Genomic DNA, 25,064 nt, shown 5'->3' with positions numbered 1-25,064 from the left:
TATTAGGGAGGTTGAAGTCAGCTCTGAGGGCCTGGAAGGGTCTGACAGAGCCATTGGTAATAACCTGGGACAGAAAGATAACTCCCCCGGCTAGCCACACAGAGCGGTCGGGGATCGTAGAGAGTTCGGGAAGTAGGGGATTGTCCCAAAGGGGGGTGTGGGAGTGAAACCTAGGGGCCCCAGTAATGGACGTGGCCTGCTGCCAAATCAAACAGTGGTGGGACAACATGTCTCTCATCGGGACGGAAGGTCCCCCGGAGCCACGCATAAGGAGACGGAGTGGGTGTACGACCAGAGTGTAGTGCGGGGAGCATACCAGTGAGGCATAGCGATCTTTGTCAATCTGATTGAAATAGTAGAAATGGGACAGTTGAGCGGCCAGATAATAATAGTGCAGGTCTGGTAGGGCGGTGCCGCCCAGGTGGGTAGGACATTTCAGAACACTCCATGAGAGCTTGTGTCGAGACGAACCCCAAACAAACGTGTTTAAGATGGCCTCCAAGGATTTGAAGGTTCTGAGAGGGATGCGCAGGGGAGCATGCCAAAACACATAGAGCAGCTTGGGGAGGAGAATCATTTTGACCAAGTTTACACGGCCCATCACCCCAAGGGGGAGACGGGACCAAGTCTGGGTTTTTTGCTTGAGCAGGGTGAATAAGGGTTCCACATTTAAAAGGGTGTAGTCAGTCAGCAATCGTGAACATTGCACTCCCAAATATTTCACCTGACTTGCCCTGACCAAGGGCATTGCCGCCTGATCAGCGGACGGGGCACCCAAGTCTAAAGGGAGGATCTGGGACTTGGACCAGTTAATACGTAATCCAGAGTATTCCCCAAACTGCTCTATCAATCGCAGGGCTGCTTGCAAAGAGGGACCCGAGTCTTCGAGGTATAATAACATATCCTCAGCGTATAAACTGAGGGTTTCTGTCAAAAGGCCCGAACGCAGGCCCTTAATTTGCGGGTGAGCACGAATGGCAATGGCCAGCGGCTCAACCGCGAGGGCATACAGGAGGGGGGACAACGGGCAACCCTGGCGAGTACCCCTAGACAGAGGGAAAGGATCCGAGATCCTGCCATTAACCTGGATCCGGGCAGTGGGAGCGCTATATAAAAGCTGAATCCACTTAATGAAGTTAGGGCCAAAGCCAAAGTTAGTCAGGCATTCCCATAGGTAACTCCATTCACCAGGTCAAACGCCTTCGCGGCATCCAGACTCACGACTACCCGGGAGCCGATGTTATCGTGAGTGGCCTGCAGATTCATAAAGAGTCTGCGGAGATTGAAGGCAGTATTTTTGTTAGGCATGAACCCCGTTTGATCTGGATGTATAAGGCTGAGGACAACTTTATTGAGTCGCAGGGCCAGAATTTTAGCCAGGATTTTTACATCCAGCTGTAGGAGGGAAATCGGGCGGTACGACTCTGGGTAGTAGGGGTCCTTACCGGGCTTGGGTATGAGGACAACAAGGGCCTTTCCCATGGAGGCGGGAAGGGACATTGTATCAAACAATATGGGTGTATAACGTGTGCAGTTCTGGGATTAGCGTGTCTTGAAAATGAGAATAAAATTCCAGGGGCAGCCCGTCCGAGCCAGGCGCCTTGGAGGATGGGAGGGAGGCAAGTGCCTCGGCAATACAGTCAGGGGAGATGGGGGCTTCCAGGAGGGTTCTCTGCTCTGGGCTGATAGAGGGGAAATCTATGGAGTGAAGGAATTGGGTGAGGTCAGCGTGCGTGTGTCTGGTTGTGGAGGTATATAGAGTGGAGTAGAACATTCTGAACTCGCGTAGAATCAGGTCAGGGTCGGAGATCAAGTCGTCGGCGGCGCCACGGAGCTGAACCACCACCGGAGGGCTATGGTCAAGCCGGGCCATATAAGCTAGCAGTTTGCCCGCCCGCTCACCGTGTTCAAACACACGCTGTCTACTAAAGAAAAGGCCCTGCTTCGCTTTCTCATAATGAAGGTGATCAGTCAGTCGGGACTGGAGGCGGAGCTGGGTGGCATGTTCCAGGGAAGGATCCGTCACAAACAGTTGCTCAAGGGATTGTAGGCGCTCCTCAGCCTGTGTCAGTGCCTGTCTAGAATTAGCCTTGTACCTGTTAATACGGGTGATCAGGAGCAGCCTAGCATGAAGCTTAAATGATTCCCATATTGACCCAGGGGACGCAGATCCCGCGTTTGAACGGAGAAAAAAAACTAGTTCCCTCTGTAGGTCCTCCAGATCTGGGATAACCGTAAGCCAGAAGGGGTTCAGTCTCCACACACGGGGGGGGACAGTCGCAGGCAGTCTCAGCGTCAACCAGTATGGGGAGTGGTCCGACAGCACCCTGGCGTCAAAGCCGACCTCCAATAATTCGGGAAGCAGGGAGGGAGAGAGCAGGGCCATGTCTATACGAGACATAGCTCGGCGGGCGGGAGTGAAGCAAGAAAAGGCCTGTGCTGTTGGATGCTTATGTCTCCAGGAGTCTGTCATGGCCAGTTCAGCTGCAAATCTACCGAACCTAGTGGTATGAGGGGGGGAAGACGTGCGGTCAGGTGCGCCAAGTCGGTCGAGACCGGGGTTGATGGTCATGTTGAAATCACCTATCCAGATTACCGGGACTGTAGGGAATTTGGTCATAAAATTAAGACCTTCGTGCAGGGCCTGAAACTGGAAGGGTGGTGGTATGTAAAACGCCATAATAAGCATCGTCAGGCCGCTCACAGTGGCATGTAAAAATAGAAATCTACCGTGAGGGTCTGAGCATAGGTCATGTAACTGGAACTGCACAGTTTTAGCAATTAAAATGGCTACACCTCGGGAATGGGAAGTGTGAGGGGCGCTGTACATCCAGCCGACCCAAGGTTTTCTAAGCGCCCTTTGGGACTGGCCTGTAAGGTGAGTCTCGACGAGGATCGAGATGTCCACTTTCAGGCGTTTGAGGTGAGTAAGGACGGCCAATCTCTTGGGTTTAGCGCCAAGGCCCCTGACATTCCAGGTTACAAATTTAAGCGCAGCCATGGAACATGTCGGCACAGATTAGACTAGTGTAGGCCCCCGGCCCAGAAAGTTCGGGCATGCAGGGCGCCTGGGCAACCTCTGGATCCTCCATGGCTGGCAGCAACAAATACAAGAACACATTTGCAATAAAATTACAGCTGTAAATAACACAATATAAAACACATACAACCAGTAAAACAGTCATAACAATGCCTACTCTGGACCAGCGGGGCAAAACAAAAAAACTGTCACTCGCCGCAGCCGCGGTAGTGACTGCTGGCCAGGGAAACAACACAAACATGGGCGCAATTATAACAAACTGCAGAGCAGACAGTGCAGCGGGTTGCAGTGGGTGTACTTTCCAGAGCAAGAGTCAGCAGGTCGTCTGAGAGACCAAGTAAAAGCATAGCGCGTGGGGCAGACAGGGGAAAAAAAAGGGGGGGGGGGAACCCAGGCATGTGGAAAAATGGGCCAAATAGGGGAGACAAGGAGTTCAAGCAGTACATGGTTACCTCCGTGTGCATCAGTAAAAATAGGGAGGGAAGGGAGAGAGGGGAGAGTGAAAAAATGGAGCGAGACAGGGGCAAGGGTAGCACGTCCCAGAACATGACCCCCCTCACGATCTGCGCCATCACACCGGTGTTCATCTCAGAGAAAACAATGAAGGGTGCACGGGAGTCTGACAAAGGAGGGGAGGCAGAAACTGTAAATCCAGGGCACAGAGAGAGTCCAGCGGCGGTCACCGCAGAGGGCAATCAGCACAGCGTTCTCCCATGCAGGGGGTGATAGCAGCAAAAATGGAGGCAGTCCATAGGGTCAAAGGAGAAAAAAGAGGGGGGGTATAGTAGAGGGAACAGGAGAGGGCAGGGATCACTCACGGTAGCCAAGGTGGATAGGTAGGCACTACTCAGGGGCTGTAGTGGTCAGCTTTCAAGCAGGGCCTTGCACCGCATCCTGTTCCAACCATGACGAGGCCGCAGCAGGATCTTCAAAGAAATAGGTCTTGCCCTCACGGGTCACCCGGAGTCGAGCTGGAAACAACATTGCATATGGCAAATGGCGAACTCGCAGCTGGCGCTTGACCTCCGTAAATTGTGCTCGTTTTCGTTGGACCTCCGCCGAGAAATCTGGGAACACTGCCACCGTAACATTGTCAACCGGGATATTTCCACGTTCGCGGGTGAGGCGAAGCACCGTATCCCGGTCTCTGTAGTTAAGTAGCTTGGCAATGAAAGTCCGCGGGGGTGCGCCGGCTGGAGGCGTCTCCACGTGTTCCACTCTTCGTTCGGCCTCGGACACCCTGTCCCTCAGCTTCTGCAGGTCATGCCGAATATGGGAGATGTCCATCTTAACCTCTTCTATCTTAGTAGTGAGGGCGGTTTGGCAGGAGGAGACGGCCTCAAGGATCTTAGCGGTGTCGTTTGCAGGAGACTCCTCCGCGGTAGGTGCGGGGCCGGCGCCATCTTGCTCCGTCGCGCCCTGGCCCTCATGGCGGAACTTAGCCAGCTTGGCGGCCGCCTCGTAGGGTCTTTTAGTCGGCGACATGAGGCACAAAGTGAGCACAAGGTTCCCGGGCGTCTGTACAGTAAATAGCTAAGAAAAATCCCCAAAGGATAAGGTAAAAGGATAAGGTCTCAGACGGAGCTCTCACTCAGCACGTCCTACACCATGAAGCTCCAGGCCACGCCCCCTTGATTTGCAATTTAATCATAAAATCCTAGTGGCATAAGGAGGTTAAAGAAAAGGCCACTCAGATGAAGTCTGGTTCAGGTGGCATCATAACTGTCTATGGCTGGCCCTATTATTGGAAATTGTGCACAATGCCTAAATTGATCCCCCGGTGTTTGATTTTAAGCTGTGGCTAGCTGTTTTATGAACTTAATATATTCTTATTTTGATCATCCCTCCTCTTCTCTCCCTAGGGATCAGCTGATCCTCTGAACAGTGCTTTCCATCTCACCTACAACATGGTGCTGAACCTCCTGCGAGTGGAAGAAATTAACCCAGAGTACATGTTGGAGAAATCCTTCTACCAGTTCCAGCATTACCGGGCGATACCGGCAGTAGCTGATAGTAAGTTGTCTTCAGTCTGTCCTGTCTTACAGCAGTTCAGTATGAACCAAAAATAATCCTAGATAATCCTTTTAATGGATATTATCTAGTATATGTTGGCAAAAGGTGGCCACACAACCTGCAAAGAGTAATGGCTTTGGGGGACTGGGTGTCCCGAGTGGGTAAATCTGTGGACCATGGAGTGAGCTAAAGTGATTGTAAAATCTTGTTTGATTTTAGAGGGAAAAAAAACACTTAACACCCCATGTCAACAGGTCCAATTAACACTCTCCTTATTTAAACCTGTTACTATAGATGACGTTGTTTAAGCTAATTTCTAATGCCCACCTGTCCCCTGGACCCTATTCTCTCTCAAATTCTACGGTCACCCTCTATTCTGCACACTTTGTCCCACATATTAAATCTCTCCTTCTCTCCCGGCATCTTCCCCAACGCTCTAAAAGATGCACTGGTCACCCCCATATGTAAAAAGCTGTCCTTGGACCCTACCAATCTATGCCAGGGTTCCTCCTGAGGTTGCTAGGGGTCCTAGAGCAATTAGCAATTTCTGACTCTATCAGATAAGTTCCCACTGATACAATTGATCTTTTTAGCTATCTGTAATGGGGAAATGCTTCCCAATGGCCAAGTGTAGGAAGCATTCTTCCCACTGACCATCAAATGTCTAATGTATTAAGAGTTGTAGATATTGTAACTTTTAGCAGGGGTTCCCTAAAAACAAAGCTATTTCAAGGTTTCCTCCATGTTGAAAACATTGAGAGAGGCCAATTCACGCCCTTTTCCTCTAAACTCCTTGAACACTATAACCGAGTGACCACCTCATTAAGAATAACCGTCTTGATACCCTTCAGTCTGGATTTTGCCCTCAACACTCCACAGAAACTGCTCTTCTAAAACTCACAAATGACTTACTAACAGCAAAAACCAATGGACACAATTCTGTGCTCCAACTTCTGGACCTTTCAGCTTCCTTTGATACGGTTGACCCACCCCCTCCTCCTCAAACTTTTCACTGGCTCTCTCATCCTACCTATCCCACAACACCTTCAGTGTCACAATTCTACTTCCTCCTCTCCCTTTCTCCGTCGTGGTCCCCCAAGGTTCTGTTCTTGGACCTCTCCTATTTTAAATGTACGCCTCCTCCCTGGGTCAGCTGATAGTCTCACATGGCTTCCAATATAATTTCTACGCCAATGACAACCAAATCTCTCTCTCCACCCCTCAGTTCACTCCATCAGTCTCCTCACGCATCACTAACTTACTAACAGACCTATCTGTATGTATGTCACGCCACTTCCTCAAACTCAACTTGTCCAAAACGGAGTTCATAATATTTCCTCCCCCACATGCCTCTTTCCCTGACTTCTGCAATGGCACAACCATTTACCCATCCCCACATGCCAGGGTGCTTGTTTTTATCGGGGACTCGAAACTCTCCTTTTGGTCCCACATCCAATCCCTTTCCAAAGCTTGCCGCCTCAAAATCCGCAGCATCTCCAAACTATGTCCATTCCTAACTAATGCAACTACAAAGCTCCTGATTCACCCCCTGGTTCTCTTCCCCCCTCGACTACTGCGACTCTTCTCTTTGGCTTACCTTTTAAATAGGCTATCCTCCTTCAGTCCATCAGAAATGCTGCTGCCAGACTCCACCAGCTTACAAACCACTCAGCGTCTGCTACCCATCTCTGCCAATCCCTCCATTGGCTGCCACACACCCAACTAATTGAATTCAAAATATTAAAAGCGTACAGAGCCATCCAAAACTCTGCCACCAGCTACATCACTAGCCTAGTCTCAAAATACCAACCTAATTGTCCTCTTCCTTCCTCCCAAGACCTCGTGCTCTCTAGCTCCCTCATCCCCTTCTCCCATTCTCCTCTCCAGGACTTCTCCCGAGCCTCCCCATCCTCTGGAATTCCCTACCCCAGTCTGTCACACTATGTCCAATTTTTTTCACTTTTAATCGATCCCTAAAAACTATTCTCTTCAGAGAAGCCTATTCTACCTCCTAACAACTGTACTTTCATCTTCATCTGCTCATCCCCCCCCACAATTTTTACCCTTTTGTATCACTTGACCCTCCCTCTTACATTGTAAGCTCTAACGAGCGGGGTCCTCTGATTCCTCCTGTATTGTAATTGTACTGTCTGCCCTAACATTGTAAAGCACTGCGCAAACTGTTGGCGTTATATAAATCCTGTATAATCATAATTAACAAAGATCCTGGATAGCCTCAGCCAGCCTTTTCTGACTGAGATTGGTAAAAGAAAGTATGCCAGTGCCTTCTCTACCTTGTTGACTGCCAGTGTGTTTCGGGATCACTGCCTTTTCTGGGCTGCTTGGCCCCCTTCAAGTAGCCTACAGACTCCAGTAGGAGTACAGTGGAGCTTCCTTTCAACTTTGTGCCATCCTAGCCTTCAACTCCTACATACTGCCCTGCCCAGGAAGCTGAGTCCTGGACTGAATTGTTGTCCCTTTGGCAAAATGCAGCTACCAGCAGTTTCTTTCTTTATTTTTTCATTTTGTTCTAGCACAGGGATGCCCTCAGCATTTTCTTTGTCCTGCATAAACTACAAGAAGGAAATCATTTTGTCCCAGCTGTTAAATCCTTATCAAGTACATAAGGCTTCCCTCCCACATGATACTTCTGAACTTTTGGCCCACTTACTTCTTTTTTTTCTCCTCTTGTTTAATTGATAACTATAAATATGAGCAGTCAGGGATATTTTTTGAGGGAGTCTTGCTTAATTTTCTTTTTGAACTCTGTTCGCTATGCCAGTGTCTTCTGCATTCCATTTGTGCTCAACTTTGATTTTACATCCTAGTAGATGGTGTAGGTGTAAAAATTGCCTATACGCAGTACATGAAATACTGTAATGAAAGTAGTCTTGTCAACGTTAGAGGAAAGAAAACTTCCCTGGTTTGTGTGTACCTATAGGCCTATAACAACGCCTATAGGTACTAAACATCTCCTAAACTTGCAGCGTTTAGGAGATATTTACTGTATACCGCCGGCATCATCAGCACATGCACTCTGATGAAACAGCACGGGCGGATGTGCGAGAGTGACGTCATCACAGCTCCGGCCACTCGCTGTGCTGGAGCCTGCAAATCTGTAACAAACACCAGGGAAGGTGCCAGCCATCTCAAGGGTGTGCGGGTGCCACAGGAGGGCTTTGTTCTAAGGCAAGTATTTCATAATGAGCTAGTATGCAATGCATACTAGTTCATTATGCCTTTGTCTTGCAGGTTTTCTTTTTTGTTTTGTTTCCCCAAGGTTTATAACGTATGATGCTGCGTACACACGATCAGACTATCTTAGTCGGAGAACCCACCGGACTTTGCAGTGGAGGTCCGCCAGACTTTCCAGAGCGGACCTGCCCACACAGGACCGGACTTTTCCGGCGGACAATCCGTCGGACTTGCGCACACACGGAGTAAAGTCCGTTCATTTTGAACGTGACTCCAGGTAGACTGAACTAGTGAAGGAAGTGAATGTCGCTGCCTCCATCGGCGAGATTAACACCTCGCTAGCCTGTCACCTGGTGTGAATTTAAAGGGGAAGCCCTACGCCGAAAAAACGACCTGGGGTCCCCCATGCCCTCAACATGGGGGTTGCTTTGGGGAAGGAGGACCTTGTCCTCATGTTGATGAGGACAAGGGCCTCTTCCTGACAACCCTATGTACCCCTACCCATTCACCTTGGGAAAAAAGTGTACCTAAAAAAAGTCTTCTCTTCTTCGGTGGTCTTCTCGCCGGACTCCTCCGCTATTTTCTGCTAGCTCTTTAACTAGCAGAGGAGCCCGGCTTTCTCCTTAGTTGCTTCCACCGTCCGGGGGTCTTGTCCCGCTTTTTGGGGGTCTTGTCCCGCTCTTCAGTTCTCCTTGCCGGGCCTCTGCTTTCTTCTTCCAGCTCTTTTACTAGAGTTGGCCCGGTCTTTGGTCGCTGCCTTCTGCGTCGTCGTCTCCTTTTTCTTCCGATGTTGATGCTGGGGACACGTGCGGTGACTTAAATAGGGACAAGGGGCCTCCCCTTATGTTAGTCCCAGCATCCTCCAGGACTGTGACATCATAAGGGGCATTTATCCCTATATAAATCGCCGCACAACACGTCCCCAGCATTATGGCCAGAGAGAGCGTCGTGTCAACATCAGAAGAAAAGAAGCAGAAGGCGACAGAAGACCGGACCAACGCTAGTAAAAGAGCTGGAATAGCGTAGGAGTCTGGCGTGAAGACCCCCGAAGACTGAAGAAAAGACCCCCCCCGGAGCTGTCTAATAAAGTATTTAAAAAATCTGTGTTGTGTGTTTTTTTTTATTTATACTTTTTTCCCCCAGGTGAATGGGTAGGGGTACCATGTACCCCATACTCATTCATATAGTGTAGGGGGCCGGAATCTTGGGTCCCCCTTATTAAAGGGTGCTCCTGGATTCTGATAAGCCCCCCGCTTAGGTTGTCGAGAAGAGGCCCCTTGTCCTCATCAACATGGGGACAAGGTGCTTTGGGGTGGGAGGGCCGCAGGGCCCCCCTTCCCCAAAGCACCCCCCCATGTTGAGGGCATGCAGCCTGGTACGACTCAGGAGGGGGGGTGCTTGCTCATCCCTACCCCCTTTCCTGACTGGTCGGGCTGCGTGCTCGGATAAGGGTCTGCTACGGGCTTTGGGAGGGACCCCCACACCGTTTTTTCAGCGTAGGGCTTCCCCTTTAAATCCATACCAGGTGACGGGGCTAGCGAGCTGTCAATCTCCACGATGGAGGTGGTGACATTCACTTCCTGCGCTATTTCCGTCTACCTGGAGCCACGTTCAAAATGAATGGACTTTGCTCCGTGTGTGGGCAAGTCCGTTCATTTCAAAAGTCTGGTGGCCTAGCACACAGATGGGCCGGTGGACAATTTTGAGTCAAAACTTCTTTCTAAGTCCGCTGGACTTTTGGGGACAAAAAGTCCGCCGGAGCCCCCACACGGGCGGATTATCCGGCGGACCAGAGTCCGTGTATACGTGGCATTACTCTGTCAAATGTAACAAAGTATTTACTTGCAAAAAATACACCACAATTTTCCTGTGTAGTATGAACAATGGCATCTAAATCTATGATCGTTCTTTTTCGTTTACAGAAGTGAAGACGTTAGAGGAGCAGTATAATGGTATACAGATCCCCAATGAGGAGAGTGTTGTGACATACTACAAAATTCGTCAGCAGCTTGCCAAACTTGCCAAGGAGATTGAAGAATACATTCACAAACCCAAGTATTGCCTGCCATTTCTGCAGCCAGGGAGGCTAGTTAAGGTAAGAATGTATGTAGGCAGATGTCAGTATGTCATGTGAGAGGAGTAAAAACCAAAACTGTGCCTGTCTGGACGGTTTAAAGACTTTTTTCTCTTTCAGCCTCCACTATTATAATAATGTCCTATTACAAGGGATTGTACATTCAGCCAGCGGTTTTCTCTTCACTTTCCCAGAGATCAGTGAAATGTGCAACAGAATCGGGTGGGGGATAGTATTGTCATCTTTATTTTGTTTAATGCCGCGTACACACGGTCGGAATTCCGGCCAGAAAAAGACCGATGAGAGCTTTTCAGCAGAAAATGCGACCGTGTGTATGCTCCATCGGAATTTAGCTGTCCAAATTTCCGCCAGCCAAAAATTGATAGCATGTTCTCAATTTTCCAGACGTAAAAACTAATTCTGATCCTGTGTATGCAATTCCGACACTCCAAAAAAATCACGCATGCTCAGATTCAGCTACAAGACAGAAGCTACTGGCTATTGAACTTCCTTTTTCTAGTTCCGTTGTACGTGTTGTACGTCACCGCGTTCTAAACTATCGGCATTTGGTGTGACCGTGTGTAGGCAAGACAGCTTGAGCGGAATTCTGTCGGGAAAACCATCAGAGCTTCTTCTGACGAGAATTCTGATCGTGTGTACGCGGAATTAAATCTTCAACTGTACAGGAGTACATAAGTAGTAGATACTCCTCTGCAGGCTGCTATTTCCACATCACCACCAATGATAGTAACCTGTTCCCTGTAGTCCTCCACTAATGCAAATGCTCAAAAAGAATTGGAAGGTCTCGCCATATTAGCAGCCTTAAATCTGTTTATTACTCAATCCAACAACCAGGTTGAATCTGTTTATTACTCAATCTGAGGTACAAATTGCACCAACGCAAACCTAATTATAGGTTATACACCTTCATATATGGTATAAAAAAGTGCAGATATACAGGAAGTGGCCACATTGGAGTATGCGGTTTATCAGCTCATTTGCCTCAACTGTGATGAATGATTTTTTCAGACAGGGCTTTGTATATTCAGTGTCTTCAGTGGTCAGGTGGCTACAGGGGGAGGGTTACCTGACCCATTTAAAAATGTAATATGATAATGGGGGAGACCCCTATCCAGAAGACACTCCTCCAGCTTTTATTCAGGCAAAAAAAAATAGTTTAGAGAAGTACATTTATAAGGAACTGTTTTTAATTTGGCAATAGAACTACTTTGAAAATGTTTGGTATGTGATTTGTATTGCTGTTCTACTACTCAGCAGCTAAGAGTCATAGGTCCAGTTTACTAAAGGATAAAATAAACTAGATGGATAAAGGTAATTGTGTCCATAGTATACATATAACATGCTCAGTATTCATTACCGAGAATTTCCAAATAGTTTACTGGGTGAATGCATCAGAATAAAATTGGCTTATATCGGGGAATTTGTGGTTTTCACATTTAATACACAAAGCTGCAGTGTCATGATTCAGAGACTGACATTCCTCATTGCGCGCAAGTGGTCTTGTGTTTGCAAGTGTCCAAAAAATAATAATTGCATACTTGGCATGACAGTGACTTTTATATGGGGCTAATGGAATGTTACTGTACAGTGAAATGTGTTAACATCTTTTCTTATGCCAGGCAGCTGTTACCTGGCCTTTTCTCAACTTAATGTCACTCTGTTTCACTGCCAGATGAATAACAATTTTATGGCTTTTCCATTAGTCATTTATAAAAGTTTATAGGTTTTCACTGAGCAGTCCATAATGAATTTGGGTTTTATTGCCTCTCACCCCTACACTAAAAGCAATCAGATGGTTCTTTTGAAGGTTGCTGGTATTGATCAATTGGCAGTGTGATGGTGTGTTGCAGTCCAAGAGCCATATGTAATTATGTGCTGCTCTACAGTAGCTGAGTGGGTATGCATTAATCTGGTGCTCTCCAGTAGCCAGGTGTGAAGTTGTAATACTTTTGTGTCCCTTTTGGTTCTGTCCAATAGCCTGGTGTGACTTTAAAGCTATTGGTATTTTACTATCGCAGAAAACATATTAATAACATACAATTTCCATATAGCTAATGTGCTGACAACTTTAATGCATCTTTGTTACATTATCAGCCCATTCTCACAAAAAGATTAATCCTCTTTCCAGGTTAAGAGTGAAGAGAATGACTTTGGATGGGGAGTAGTGGTAAACTTTACCAGGAAATCAAATGTAAAGGTAATTTTTTTTATTTTTTTTGTTCCAACTAGCATTTGTGGGAAATTATGATGTCGGATTGTAAACTACTCTTCTTGAAATCACAGGACATAGAGTAGATGATATTCATGACTGCTTGGGCTATGCTGCCATATTCAGGCAAATAGACGCTGGCAAAAAAGACAGGAATACCGCAGCGTCTGTCCCTTTGACAACCATGTTCCCTGAATCGAGAGGTTCTCCAGAACATTTCCCCAGCCCTACACGTTGGGGTCAGTTGTCAATACCGTCCACTTCAAAGGGAAAAGATTTCCTGGTATCCAGCATCTGCATAGATGTTCTCCATTCCAGAGCTGATCTAGTCTTAGGAGTCAGATGTATCAGTAGACCCATGTACTTCTGACAATTGTTGCACACTGACTGGAATTTGACCTTGGTAGCTCTGGAGTTATGTAGGGCATAGGAGACCAAATCAAAGGCAGTTACCATCTTCCCTAGCATCTTCATTCAGATCCGAATCAAAGTTTTTAACATTCCTAAGGACTTTACTTGGGATTGAAGAGACATGCATTTCTTTTGCAAGAGTAGTACCTTCACCTGAGCCATATCAAAGATTAAGCCAAAATACTTCAAATGTTGAGTCAGAACCAAGGCCAACTTCTGAAGCTTCAACACCAAACTGAACCTTATCAGGTCCCAAACTGTCTTCCTGACATTCAGTGTCCGTTTCTGGGCCATTTGCTTCCTGAGGAGCAGGTCCTTCATGTCCCCCAAAATGGGGCTACCCCAGGTCCTCAACACTAAAACTGGAGCAAAAATGTTGGTAAACACCCTGGGGGCCATGGATAGGCTGAATGGTAATGCTAAAAACTGAGTGCTGCTCCTCCACTGCAAATCACAAAAAATATTGGTGAGACTGGAAAATCGGCTTAGGTAAGCATCCTTGATATAAAAAGTGAAGGGAACTGCACCAAAGTGGTGCTAATGTTATGATTGATACTATCCGGTTGCTATCAAATTGAGGAACCGTAATCAAACAAAATATAAAAAAAGTGACAACGCTAAGTGCAAATATATAAAAATTGTGATCTCAAACTTATATAAAACAATTCATAACTATAAATATTGTCCAACGCCCTTATATGATAACTAGCAAACAGATATTTCCCTCTGCAGGGTACAATGCTCTGTGAAAATGGATATTCACACACCTCCACTCTGCATATGGTTGTAATCAGCAGGCAGACAGGCTTTACCGGGTGTGGATCTGTGTTTGGCTGATCCCAGAGATCCTCTGCTATTGCTGACCAGTGTCTCCAGGGAAGTAAAAATACATGGAAAAGAAGTGCAGCATAGCATAAAATCCTTATTAAATCCTTATTTTATTAAAATCTCATTACACTCACAAGTGAAGGTGTCTACTGACATAGGCATAAATACATATGTGGGATCGCTGTGGAACTGTCAACCCTGCAAGAGGTGTCCACCTGAAGGTGGCAGCATAACTCAAGTAGTCTTGAATATCAGATATTCTGTGTCCTGCAATGTACAATGAAACACTGTCCTTGCTGCCAATTTCACTGTTATTACTCAATTCCAAAATCTGTGAACGCCAATATGTACTGGAGTTTGCAATTGTAAGTGGTGCGTTCCACACACAGTTTAGAGGCACTTTTTTGTGCACTGGCTTCAGTGCTTGCATTACATAGTGCATGGGGCTAAATGCTGTTGCGATATGGAAAATAACATTTAGTGCAGTCTAGTTGTATATGTAACCCAAACCACTAATATTTCAAATGAGCTTTTAATGTTAGTAATTAAAAAATATTTAATACTTTTATATCTGTAGCTTAATTAAACTAGCTGGTAATCCAACTATGAAGATCCGCTTCCAGCTGTTCTCCCTGTGCTCTGACACCCTCTCCCAGTGGAAATTACAGGTGGCTGTGTGGACACAGCATAGGCATGGTCCACTGTCTTCATTAGAAAATGCCAGTCCGCCATCATTTAGGTCTTCTGCACAGTGGACGTTTTTGCAGCTACTCTGTGGGGTGTCTGGTGATTGTTTCTCTCCCTGCCTCTAAATTCCCCTGCATGTTAGCCTGTGTGTCCATGCAGACATAGGCTTTTAGCAGCGTTCATAGGCAGGAAAAGAGAACCCACTGCCTGTGCCAGTGTGTCCAGGAGCAGCAGAGTTTTGGCAGAAAAAATGCTTGATGTGTCTAAAAGCTAGGCGCGTTTAGCACCTCAGTGTTTGATTATTTCAATAACCTTAATACATTAAAATTATGGCCAGAGAAATGCCCAAACACTGCTAAACTGGTTTGAAAAAACTCAGCTTAGCTACGTTTTTAATGCAGAGTCTATATGATCAGCAGAATTGAAATGCAACAAGTAATAAAACCTTAAAACCATATTAAAATAAAAAAATAAAATAAAAAAAGTTGGGTCACTTAGCATAGTCATTTGCGCTTTGGCTCTGCTTGCAGGCCATTTTAGAAAAGAAATATAGTTTAGGGCCCTTTCACACTGATCAGATTTTGATGCAATTTTGGTGTTAGCGGAACAAAAAACACCTTAAAAATGTATCCCTTTTAAAATCTATGCAGCTCTTCCCACCAATGCGCTACGGGTGTGTTGCATATTTAAAAGTCCTGCATGTTGAATTTTTGATGCATGTTTGAAAAATGCACCAGAAACACACCTCCCTGTTGAAATGAATGGAACACGCCACGGTTGCTTTTTGAGTCGTGTGTCTGTTTCACAGGTGCATGATTGGAGTCTGGCAACCAGAAAATGCACCAAAAATATGCATTTTTACCATGTTTTTTCAAAAAAGCATTGTGATCAGGCCTTTCGTCTACTATATATGTGGAAAGGAGCTAGCGGTAAACTGTAAATATTAAATATTTCATGCAACATGGTAGAAACGAACGCTCTTGAAAATATGATTTGCTTCCGAGCATGGAAAAAATGCCTGTGACTCAGTTTGTCAATTTATGGAAGTATGCTGGTGGTTTATCTTCTGTAAGTAAACTGACAGCTGTGGCATATTCGGGTCCAATTGGCGTGCTGGAAGCAGTGTTCAAGTCTCTGAACTTACAAGTTGCTTAATTTTGCTTGAACACGTCCTTTTTTGGAAAATCTCCTGAAGGAGTGGTGAGCTAGCCCAGGTTTTCCTAGCAACTGGCTCTGCCATTCCAGAGAAACAATAGGAACTGTGATCTCTTTCCTACTGGTTGGCAGATTGTGCATTTGCTTGTTACACATCTGGAGGAGAATGGCCTTCTTAAACCTGACCTATCAAATACTATTCTGCTTTGCAAATGTTCCTAGTATGGCGTTTTTTTACTTTTTTTTTTCCCCCCCCTCTTTCTCAGCCAAATACTGGAGACTTGGATCCAATCTATGTGGTGGAAGTTTTGCTAAACTGCAGTAAAGAGAGCCTTAAAAATTCTGCGACAGAGGCTGCAAAGCCAGCAATGCCAGATGAAAAAGGAGAGATGCAGGTTTGTGTTTCATAGAATATGGTATGAGGTTCATCACACTTTACGGAATATTGGAATGTTGCACTTTGTTGTCCCCTGTGTTGTCTTTGTGAGATTTCCATGCTAAATTGTTTAATTTTTAGCTTGATAAACATCATGACCAGCAGAAGCATAGGTCATTACTTAAAAACATTTAACGAAAAAGGACTCGTTCCCACCAGCAACCACAATGAATGCATGGCTGCTGGTGTGCACTGGGAGAAATAGTGCTGGGTCATAGAGTGCTCACCTGGCACTGCCCACACCTGCCTTCACTTCAATTCATCCAAGCATTGTGGTCTATTGATGGTCTTTTGGTACCACTTCCTGATCTGTCGAGAGCCTTCTGGTATACAAACCAAAGACACCCGAGAGAACATCCGGGCTTCCCTTTCAGTGGATCACAGATCCAGTCAAGTGTATTACCTCCCTGAGTAAGGGGGGGTTGCTGGCTTTATAAATATTAAAAAAAAAAAAAAAAAAAATCTTTTTTTTTTTTTTTTTCTTTCTGCTATAAAAGTAGAAAATCGAATTCCTTCATTCACTTGGGCCAATTTGTATTCTGCTACACATTTTCGGTAAAAAAAAAAAAAATCCCAATAAGTGTGTATTGATTATTTATTATTGATTGGTTTGCGCACGTTTTATAGCGTCCAAAAACTATAGGCTATAATTATAGATTTTTTTTTTTTGTGATGGCGATCAGCGACTTATAACGGGATTGTGTTTATTGCGGACAAATCAAACACCTGACACTTTTTCGAGGGCCAATGACACCAATACAGTGATCAGTGCTACAAATATGCACTGTCGCTGTACTAATGACACTGGCAGGGAAGAGGTTATCTAGGGCTATCAAGGGGTTAAATGTGTGGCCAACATGTTTTACTGTGTGAGGTGTTTTTGCTAAGCAATGTGCTGCTTTGCAGGAAGAACAAAAAAACTACATTGCTGCTGTCAGAAGAGAGCACTATGTTTACGCATGGCTCTGAAGTAATATCGGGGGCTGATCATTGGGTGCTGGCAACTAATCTGCGGTCGGCACCCACTTATTGGTTCGTGCTGAGGCCAGTCGCAGCACAGCCGGGGTGCTCTGGGCACACAGATCACAAGTAGGTACCTGATCTTGAGCAGGAGAGCCGCCTTGCTGCCATATACAGTCGGCAAGCGGTTAATGAATCATTTAGGTAGGCCCTGACATGATATTTTGGAAATCTGAAAGATTTTAGAGGTTGTTCACATTGTAAAGCATTTTGAATATGCAAGCTTAGCTTTTCCTTTCACTCTCTGAGTACTTATAAAAGGCTAAACAAGTTTGCAAAGCCATACTTTCCGTGACTAGATGCCCCAGTGTGCATTAAACATTCCTGCAGGAGGACTGCTTTTCCATCTGATATAATACATGTATCCATATCCTCTTAAGTACATAGACGTTCTGCTCCTGGGCTTTGTATGGTTTATATTGTGCGCAGCATAAGTTGGTTTAATGGTCGACACTGTAAAATAAGAGAACATAAACATGCCACGATTCAAGTTTTTCAACCCTTGAAGTTTGGCAGCAGATTAAACTGCACATTTGGATACCACATGCCGATTTCAATTAATAAGCTCTGGCGGGACAAAGCTGGAGGCACTCCAACATATTCCGCTCCCCCTGTGCTTCCTCATACATGCTGTGTTCTGTACACACACATTCTTATATCCACAAAACCCCTATCTCACTATTGACCATCACGCAGATTTTAAAAGTTGACAAACCCGTTAGACTTGGTCTCAAGCCTTTTTATGCACACATGTGTTGATCTAGGCTTGTTGACCTGGCACACATTTATGATAACAAACCACACAAGTGTGAAAGTGACCTCCACGTGGTAATCGCTATTCCCCGCGTTTGTAGGATGACGGGGTGGGCTGTGGATTTTCCGACCTGCCACATGGCTTAATGGTGTCTGATTAGTTTATACTTTACAGAATCCAGCCTTTTCTTTTTTTTTTCTCTTGACCTTTTTATTTACACAGATTTAAAGAAAAAATAATCTGTGGTTGAAGCATAAATTACGGCCTGTCAGGGAATTAACAGCAGACTTTCTGTGGTGAATGTTACTTAGAACTGAGCTCAATATAATTATATTTTTGGGTGTACAAAGTCAGATCACTGTTTAAAAAAACAAACATAAATTTAGCGACTTCACTTAACATTTGTATGTGAAATAGACTGTAACATTATATTCAAAGATCTCATTTTTACTGCATAGAAACTTCTATGCCTATCCCTTTTTAGGCTTCTATGCAGAAATACTGTCTGCATGGTTGTTCCTCTCATTTGATACCAGGTTTCTAAAATGAAGTTGGATCTGCGCACACCTTAGTGTTCATACTGACGTATGTTCAACAGGTTGCTCCCAAACTACTACATGCTGCAGGTTGAATGTGCATTCCTGTATGGTGCGGTCAGACATTCTGCAAAAATGTACCGTTGGGGCCCTTTCACACTGAGGCGGTTTTCAGACGTTAAAGCGCTAAAAATAGTGCCTGAAAAAAGCCGACCCCTTTCACTCCGGTGAAAAAAGTCCTGCTGTCAGCATCTAAGGAGCGGTGTATTCACCGCTCCTACCCATTGAAATCAATGGGGCAGCGCGGCTATACCACCCACAAAGCGCCGCGCTTCGGGTGGTTTTAACCCTTTTTTGGCCGCTAGTGTGGCTAAAACCGCCCCGCTAGCAGCCGAATACCGCCACTAAAATGCAGGTAAAGCGGCGCTAAAAATAGTGCTGTTTTACCGCTGGCGCTGCTCCCACCCCAGTGTGAAAGGGGCCTAAAAGTAGCTGCTCTCTTGGGGAGGAAATTGGGGAAATGCAAGATTGAATGTATTTGATAAACAGCATGTTTTACTGCATTATGCTGCATTTGACTTGGGCTAGAATTCTTATGTTTTGAATTGACAGATACTGTTAACACCAGTACTGGTACAATATATGGTCAGGCTAATGGAAAAAACATGGCATAAGAGAATACCATTAAAATGTACAAATGTCACTGAACCAGCTGACATGAAATTGTTGTAGCTAGCAAAATACTATGCTGTACTGTCACTGCATTAAAATTGCTGGGAAAGGTACAGAAAAGTGTTTTTTAAATGTCTACTTGCAGTGTTTTTTCTTTCCATACAGTAAATAATTTTTTATTCGCTTTCAATGTGCCGTTGAACTAGCTAGAAAATCACTAAGGGTCAATTTCCCAGGAAAGTACTTTCCTCCTAGCCCTCTCCTCTTCTGGGATTTAAAAATGGAACTAGTCAGAAAATGTAAGTCCTGCTAGATCACTGGCTGGCCACTTTTGCAGATATAGCAATGTAAAACATTTTAAAAATGTCTAGACTGTTTAAATCCAGTAATACACTTACCCCACTCTACAGGTCAGTTGGTGGTCTCCGTTTTTAGGCACTGATGAATATAGGCCGATCTTCTGACAGCCTTAAAGCAAAATTAAACCCTCCTATCGGCAAATGTATGAAAGTGGTGTTGCGCTCCTTAAATAAATATAGCAGTAAATATGTGAAGTACACAATGTACAAAATTAAAAGTGAATATTCCTACAAACTATAAACGCATGAAAAAAAGGTGCATTCAATAAAGTGCATACAAGTGCTCGGGTAGGTACATAATATATCCAAAGTGCACAGATTGCAGTGATAATAGAATCTGCAACGTGATTAAAAAACACTCAATAATCTAATATCAAAGGTGCAACAAGGAAAAAATACATATATGACAATAAAATCAAAAAAATAAATAAATTATATAAAGTATATTTCACAGTCCGCATTAGATCATGCACTGCAAAAAAATATATTAATCCACTCTATGTGCAAATATCTGGTAATCCCGTGAGTGAGAAAAAAATATATATAACAATAAAATTATAGACAGATTAATGTATTGTATAGAGTATATTCCACAGTCCGTATCGGATCATGCACTGAAAAAAGTCCACTCTGTGTGCAAATATCTGCTAATCCCGTGAGTGACTCTTTATTCCATAGGTGATAGCGTGCAAGGTGTCCACACACTGGTAGCAATGGCTACCTTACCTTACTGCTGTAAGGGAACAGCATATATCCTTTTGAGCAGGTGGTAGATGTAAACAACAATGGATGCCCCCCTCTCTCGGTCCTCAGTCAAAGGTAGCATATACATCCATAGGAGAAGAGAAAATGCTAATAGTGAAGTATGTAATGCAATCCGAACTTTATTTTTTAAAAAGGACACAGTCCAGGGTACTCACATTTAGCATAAACCATAAATGCAAAAAACTTTACACGAAGCGACAGCATCAAACGAACGAGCAGGTAGTGTGTACTACGAACGTCACTTCCGGTATCCTCCTAGTCCAATCCTACGCGTATCGTCACTTGGACTACCTGCTCGTTCGTTTGATGCTGTCGCTTCGTGTAAAGTTTTTTGCATTTATGGTTTATGCTAAATGTGAGTACCCTGGACTGTGTCCTTTTTAAAAAATAAAGTTCGGATTGCATTACATACTTCACTATTAGCATTTTCTCTTCTCCTATGGATGTATATGCTACCTTTGACTGAGGACCGAGAGAGGGGGGCATCCATTGTTGTTTACATCTACCACCTGCTCAAAAGGATATATGCTGTTCCCTTACAGCAGTAAGGTAAGGTAGCCATTGCTACCAGTGTGTGGACACCTTGCACGCTATCACCTATGGAATAAAGAGTCACTCACGGGATTAGCAGATATTTGCACACAGAGTGGACTTTTTTCAGTGCATGATCCGATACGGACTGTGGAATATACTCTATACAATACATTAATCTGTCTATAATTTTATTGTTATATATATTTTTTTCTCTCTCACGGGATTACCAGATATTTGCACATAGAGTGGATTAATATATATTTTTTTGCAGTGCATGATCTAATGCGGACTGTGAAATATACTTTATATAATTTATTTATTTTTTTGATTTTATTGTCATATATGTATTTTTTCCTTGTTGCACCTTTGATATTAGATTATTGAGTGTTTTTTAATCACGTTGCAGATTCTATTATCACTGCAATCTGTGCACTTTGGATATATTATGTACCTACCCGAGCACTTGTATGCACTTTATTGAATGCACCTTTTTTTCATGCGTTTATAGTTTGTAGGAATATTCACTTTTAATTTTGTACATTGTGTACTTCACATATTTACTGCTATATTTATTTAAGGAGCGCAACACCACTTTCATACATTTGCCTTTTACTCACTCAGGGGAGGGTTTGAACCCCTGTCGGTGCTTTGCTGCAACCATAATCTTTTTTGTTTGTGTATTTTTCTTTTTTCTATAATTACTGTGGCGCGAGGGTAACCTTTCTTTACATTTAAACCCTCCTATCCTTTACAGCCAAGGAAGCTCCTTCTGTTTTATCTGCCACTGCAATTATGACTCCAGCCATCTGATGGTTTGACAGTTTGGTTGAAGACCTAAGCAAATATGACAGTTAGCAATCCCAGCATTCCACGAATGTAACTGTTAATTCCACTTTCATGATTTACTACTGTTCAGGGGCTCTGGGCTTCAGGAAAATGGCAGCCTCCAGCAAGAAGAAACAGGAGCAATGCTAGAGGCAATTTACAGCACACGCTAATTTTGGTGGCATAATCGGTTCTCGATCAGCTCACGCAGATTTACTGCAGCACAATGGCTCTCCTGAGCCAAATCCTGCACATATACAGGTTTCCCTTTAAGAGCCGCACATGGCTGCCGCATAGCGGGTGACCCAGATTTTGCATAACTGGTGGGCACGATCGCCGCTGGTCACGTGCGATCGCATGCACGAGCACAGGTATTGGGGTGTGTAAACAGCCAAATCCCTGTGCTGTCAGGACAGAGGAGACATGTCGTTTGTTTCTACAAAGTAGGAACAACGATATGTCTCCTCCCCTAATAAGTCACATCCCCATACAGTTAGAACATGCTGAGGGAACACACATTTAACCCCTTGATCGCCCCCTAGTGTTAACCCCTTCTCTCCATGCATTTTTATAGCATTGATCACTGTATAAATGTCAGTGGTCCAAAATGTCAAGTGTCCGATCTGTCCGCCGCAATGTCGCAGTACCACTAAAAATCGCATCTCGCCGCCATTACTAGTGTAAAAAAATGCCATAAACCTTTTCCATAGTTTGTAGAAGAATATATATCACCCCAAACTGATGAAGAAATTTGTTTTTGTTTTTAAAAAAAATGGGGCATAATTTATTATAGCAAAAAGTAAAGAAATGTATTTTTTTTTCAAAATTGTCACTCTTTTTTTTGTTTATAGGGCAAAAAATTAAAACCACAGAGGTGATCAAATACCACCAAAAGAAATCTCTATTTGTGGGCAAAAAAGGATGCAAATTTTGTTTGGTTACAGCATTGCATGACCGTGCAATTGTCCGTTAAAGCAACGCAGTGCCAAATTGTAAAAAGTGCTCTGGTCAGGAAGGGTGTAAAATCTTCCAGGGCTGAAGTGGTTAACCACTTTAATGCAGGGAACTCCCCCCCCCCTCCCCCCCCTACCCATGTGAAACTTTTTTCTTTTTTTCACACAAATAGAGCTTTCTTTTGGTGGTATTTGATCACCACTGGGATTTTTATTTTTTGCTACACAAATAAAAATGACAATTTTGAAGAAAAATACATTTGTTATAAAATGTTCTCCTTCACAGACGGGCACTTAAGGGCAGCACTGATGAGGCATTGACGGGCATCCCTGAGGGGCATCCTTTTAATAAGTCATGACGACATTCTCTCCCCCAGCCTCTAGTTAGCCACTAGGATTGCTTTTACAAAAGAGCCAAACGTCGCCCCAGAAAACGGTATGGGGGATGATGTCTACAGCTGCAGGCATCATCCCAGTGTAACCACTTAGTCCATCGATGTACCGGTATGCAGCTAGTCGGCAAGTGGTTAATAGCAACCATAATGTGATGATTTACTCCCTATCACCCCATACTACTTGTGCTATACCACTAGACCCATATCATGTCCCAGGGTGCCTATGAGACCTTTTTCAAAAAAGCTCCTGACTAAAATATTTTTTTTCCTCTTCAGTGCAACAGACCAAACACATTCAGTTATGTGACTGCTCTACAGACTCTCGCCAAGAGCTTGCCCAGTATCTTTTCCCCTGGTATTTGTTATACGTTCCAACCTCCTAGATGGGTAGCCCTTCATTCTCAATGTGAGGTAGATGGAGGCCTTTCCTTATGTGAGGAAGTTCTCACCTAGTAGGATATAAGGGAACCCTATCCTTTAAATTGTTCCATTTCACATCTGTCAACTTCTTCCCGTGGACTCACAAGACCCCTAGACCTTGCTACCTGTAGAAGGTCTTGGTTACACCCCACTTCTTGTACACTCCCTTAAAGTGGATGTAAACCCCATTCATGAAATTGGAGTTGGGCACATCTATCTGCAGTGTTTTGTTCTCTCTCTTCAAAGCACATAGTCTAGTAGCTCTGTCCTGCCCATTCCTCTGTTATCAGGCTGATAACTTTTAACATGCTCTCCTAGGCCCAGAGATGGACTTGTGCATTGCAGGAGGTTGCTATAGATTAGCAGGCAGCTGAACAATTCACAGGCACACTCTGTATGTGTGGGGAGGGGGGTGTGCGCCTTTCCTCCATTCGGCTTTCTCAGTGTCTTGCATTGATCTCCTCCTACAGATGAATGATGAAGTGAAAAATCGAACAGGATGTGCACTTTCTAAACAGAAGGTGAAGGTGAAGACAGCAGATATACATGTAAAAATGTAGGGATATTTGATTCATCTCTGTGTATCATCCTGAGGCTGTTCACTTCACTGGGTATATTTGAGGGTTTACATCCACTTTAAGCAAAACGTTGCTCCTCTTCATCACTGTAGCAATTTTCTCTGCCCCTCTGAGTCCTTCCTCTGGTTCTATTGCCTATGCAAAGTCCCCCTCTTCTCTCTCCTCTCCTCCATAAAAGTAAGCCTGGGCATTCAGCCAAGTCTAGCATTAATGTTTATACAACTAGCTGTGGTAGTAATCCCTTTGGGGAATATTCAGGGCCGACTATTGACCAACTATGTCAGGGCAGAGGAAGGAAAGTGAGGCAGAATTTCCCAATACCTTCTACTGAAATTGTTTGCATTGTGGTTTGTAGAAGAAAGGTGAGTGCCTGGTGGTGGGGCTTCTGTTTAAAAGTGAACTCCCTGCTTTGCTCTGCATGGCACGGCTGCCACTAGTGAGCAGGGGGTGACTGACGGGCAGTCCACACACAATGAGGTTATGGTCAAATTGACACAACCCTTGAAAAGCTAAAATTGCAGTACAGGTAGGATGTGTTCACTTATGAAAAGGATTATCATTTCTATTTAGTGGTGTGGCAGTGTTTTAAATTTGCAAGCAAATGATCCCTTGACATGTAGAAATCTGTCTTGAATATGTAGTATATGTTTAGATTAATTGTTACAGAGACAGCATTTCCACAAATGGTCTTCTGGGAAACATCCCGAAATTCTCATAGGGCTGTGATTTGTCTTGATGTCCACTGTTTGACTTTCTATGTTTCTGTATACTTATTCTTTGCAAAAATAGTTGATCCATGTAGGATTGTTTTTGGCTGTTTATAAACACAGTACAAGTATTTGTCTGATATACATGGGTTCTTCCAGTCATACGTCAGAGCTAAGACTTGATCCTTTGCAGATTTACCACCCATTTGTTCAGCTGGGCAAATACTGTGTGAATTAGAAGTGTTAATATTTAATTTGGATACATGTATGTAACGTTTTTTTATTAGGAGTACATTTTTATTACGGTTCTATTACAGATGCACAAAAAGTACACGGGCAGGAGACAGGCTCCCCCCATTGAAAGATTAACTCCTGAGGTAGGCTTGTTAGAAGGCACACAAAAAACTCATCTGTTAACCAATAGCTGTAGTGAGGGTTAAGCCCACAATAGATGTTTTAATTCCTGCCGGAACGGCT

At 44.3% G+C, this 25,064-nt stretch overlaps 1 protein-coding gene across 1 annotated transcript in view; it reads left to right on the top strand.

Annotated features, from left to right (window-relative positions):
* MTREX (Mtr4 exosome RNA helicase) overlaps positions 1–25,064 on the top strand; it is a 124,548-nt gene that overhangs the window by 66,865 nt on the left and 32,619 nt on the right. The window contains exons 16-19 of the mRNA XM_077462719.1: positions 4,903–5,053; positions 10,171–10,343; positions 12,472–12,540; positions 15,900–16,028. Coding sequence (XP_077318845.1) covers positions 4,903–5,053; positions 10,171–10,343; positions 12,472–12,540; positions 15,900–16,028 — 522 coding nt within the window. The remainder of the gene's footprint in view (positions 1–4,902; positions 5,054–10,170; positions 10,344–12,471; positions 12,541–15,899; positions 16,029–25,064) is intronic.

Source organism: Lithobates pipiens, unplaced genomic scaffold (genome assembly GCF_037356315.1).
Source record: "Lithobates pipiens isolate NorthernLeopardFrog02 unplaced genomic scaffold, aLitPip1_a1.2 Scaffold_3, whole genome shotgun sequence".
NCBI classification, from domain to species: Eukaryota; Metazoa; Chordata; class Amphibia; order Anura; family Ranidae; genus Lithobates; species Lithobates pipiens.
Note: the sequence above shows the minus strand (reverse complement) of the source record. Positions and strands in the feature narration are given on the sequence as shown.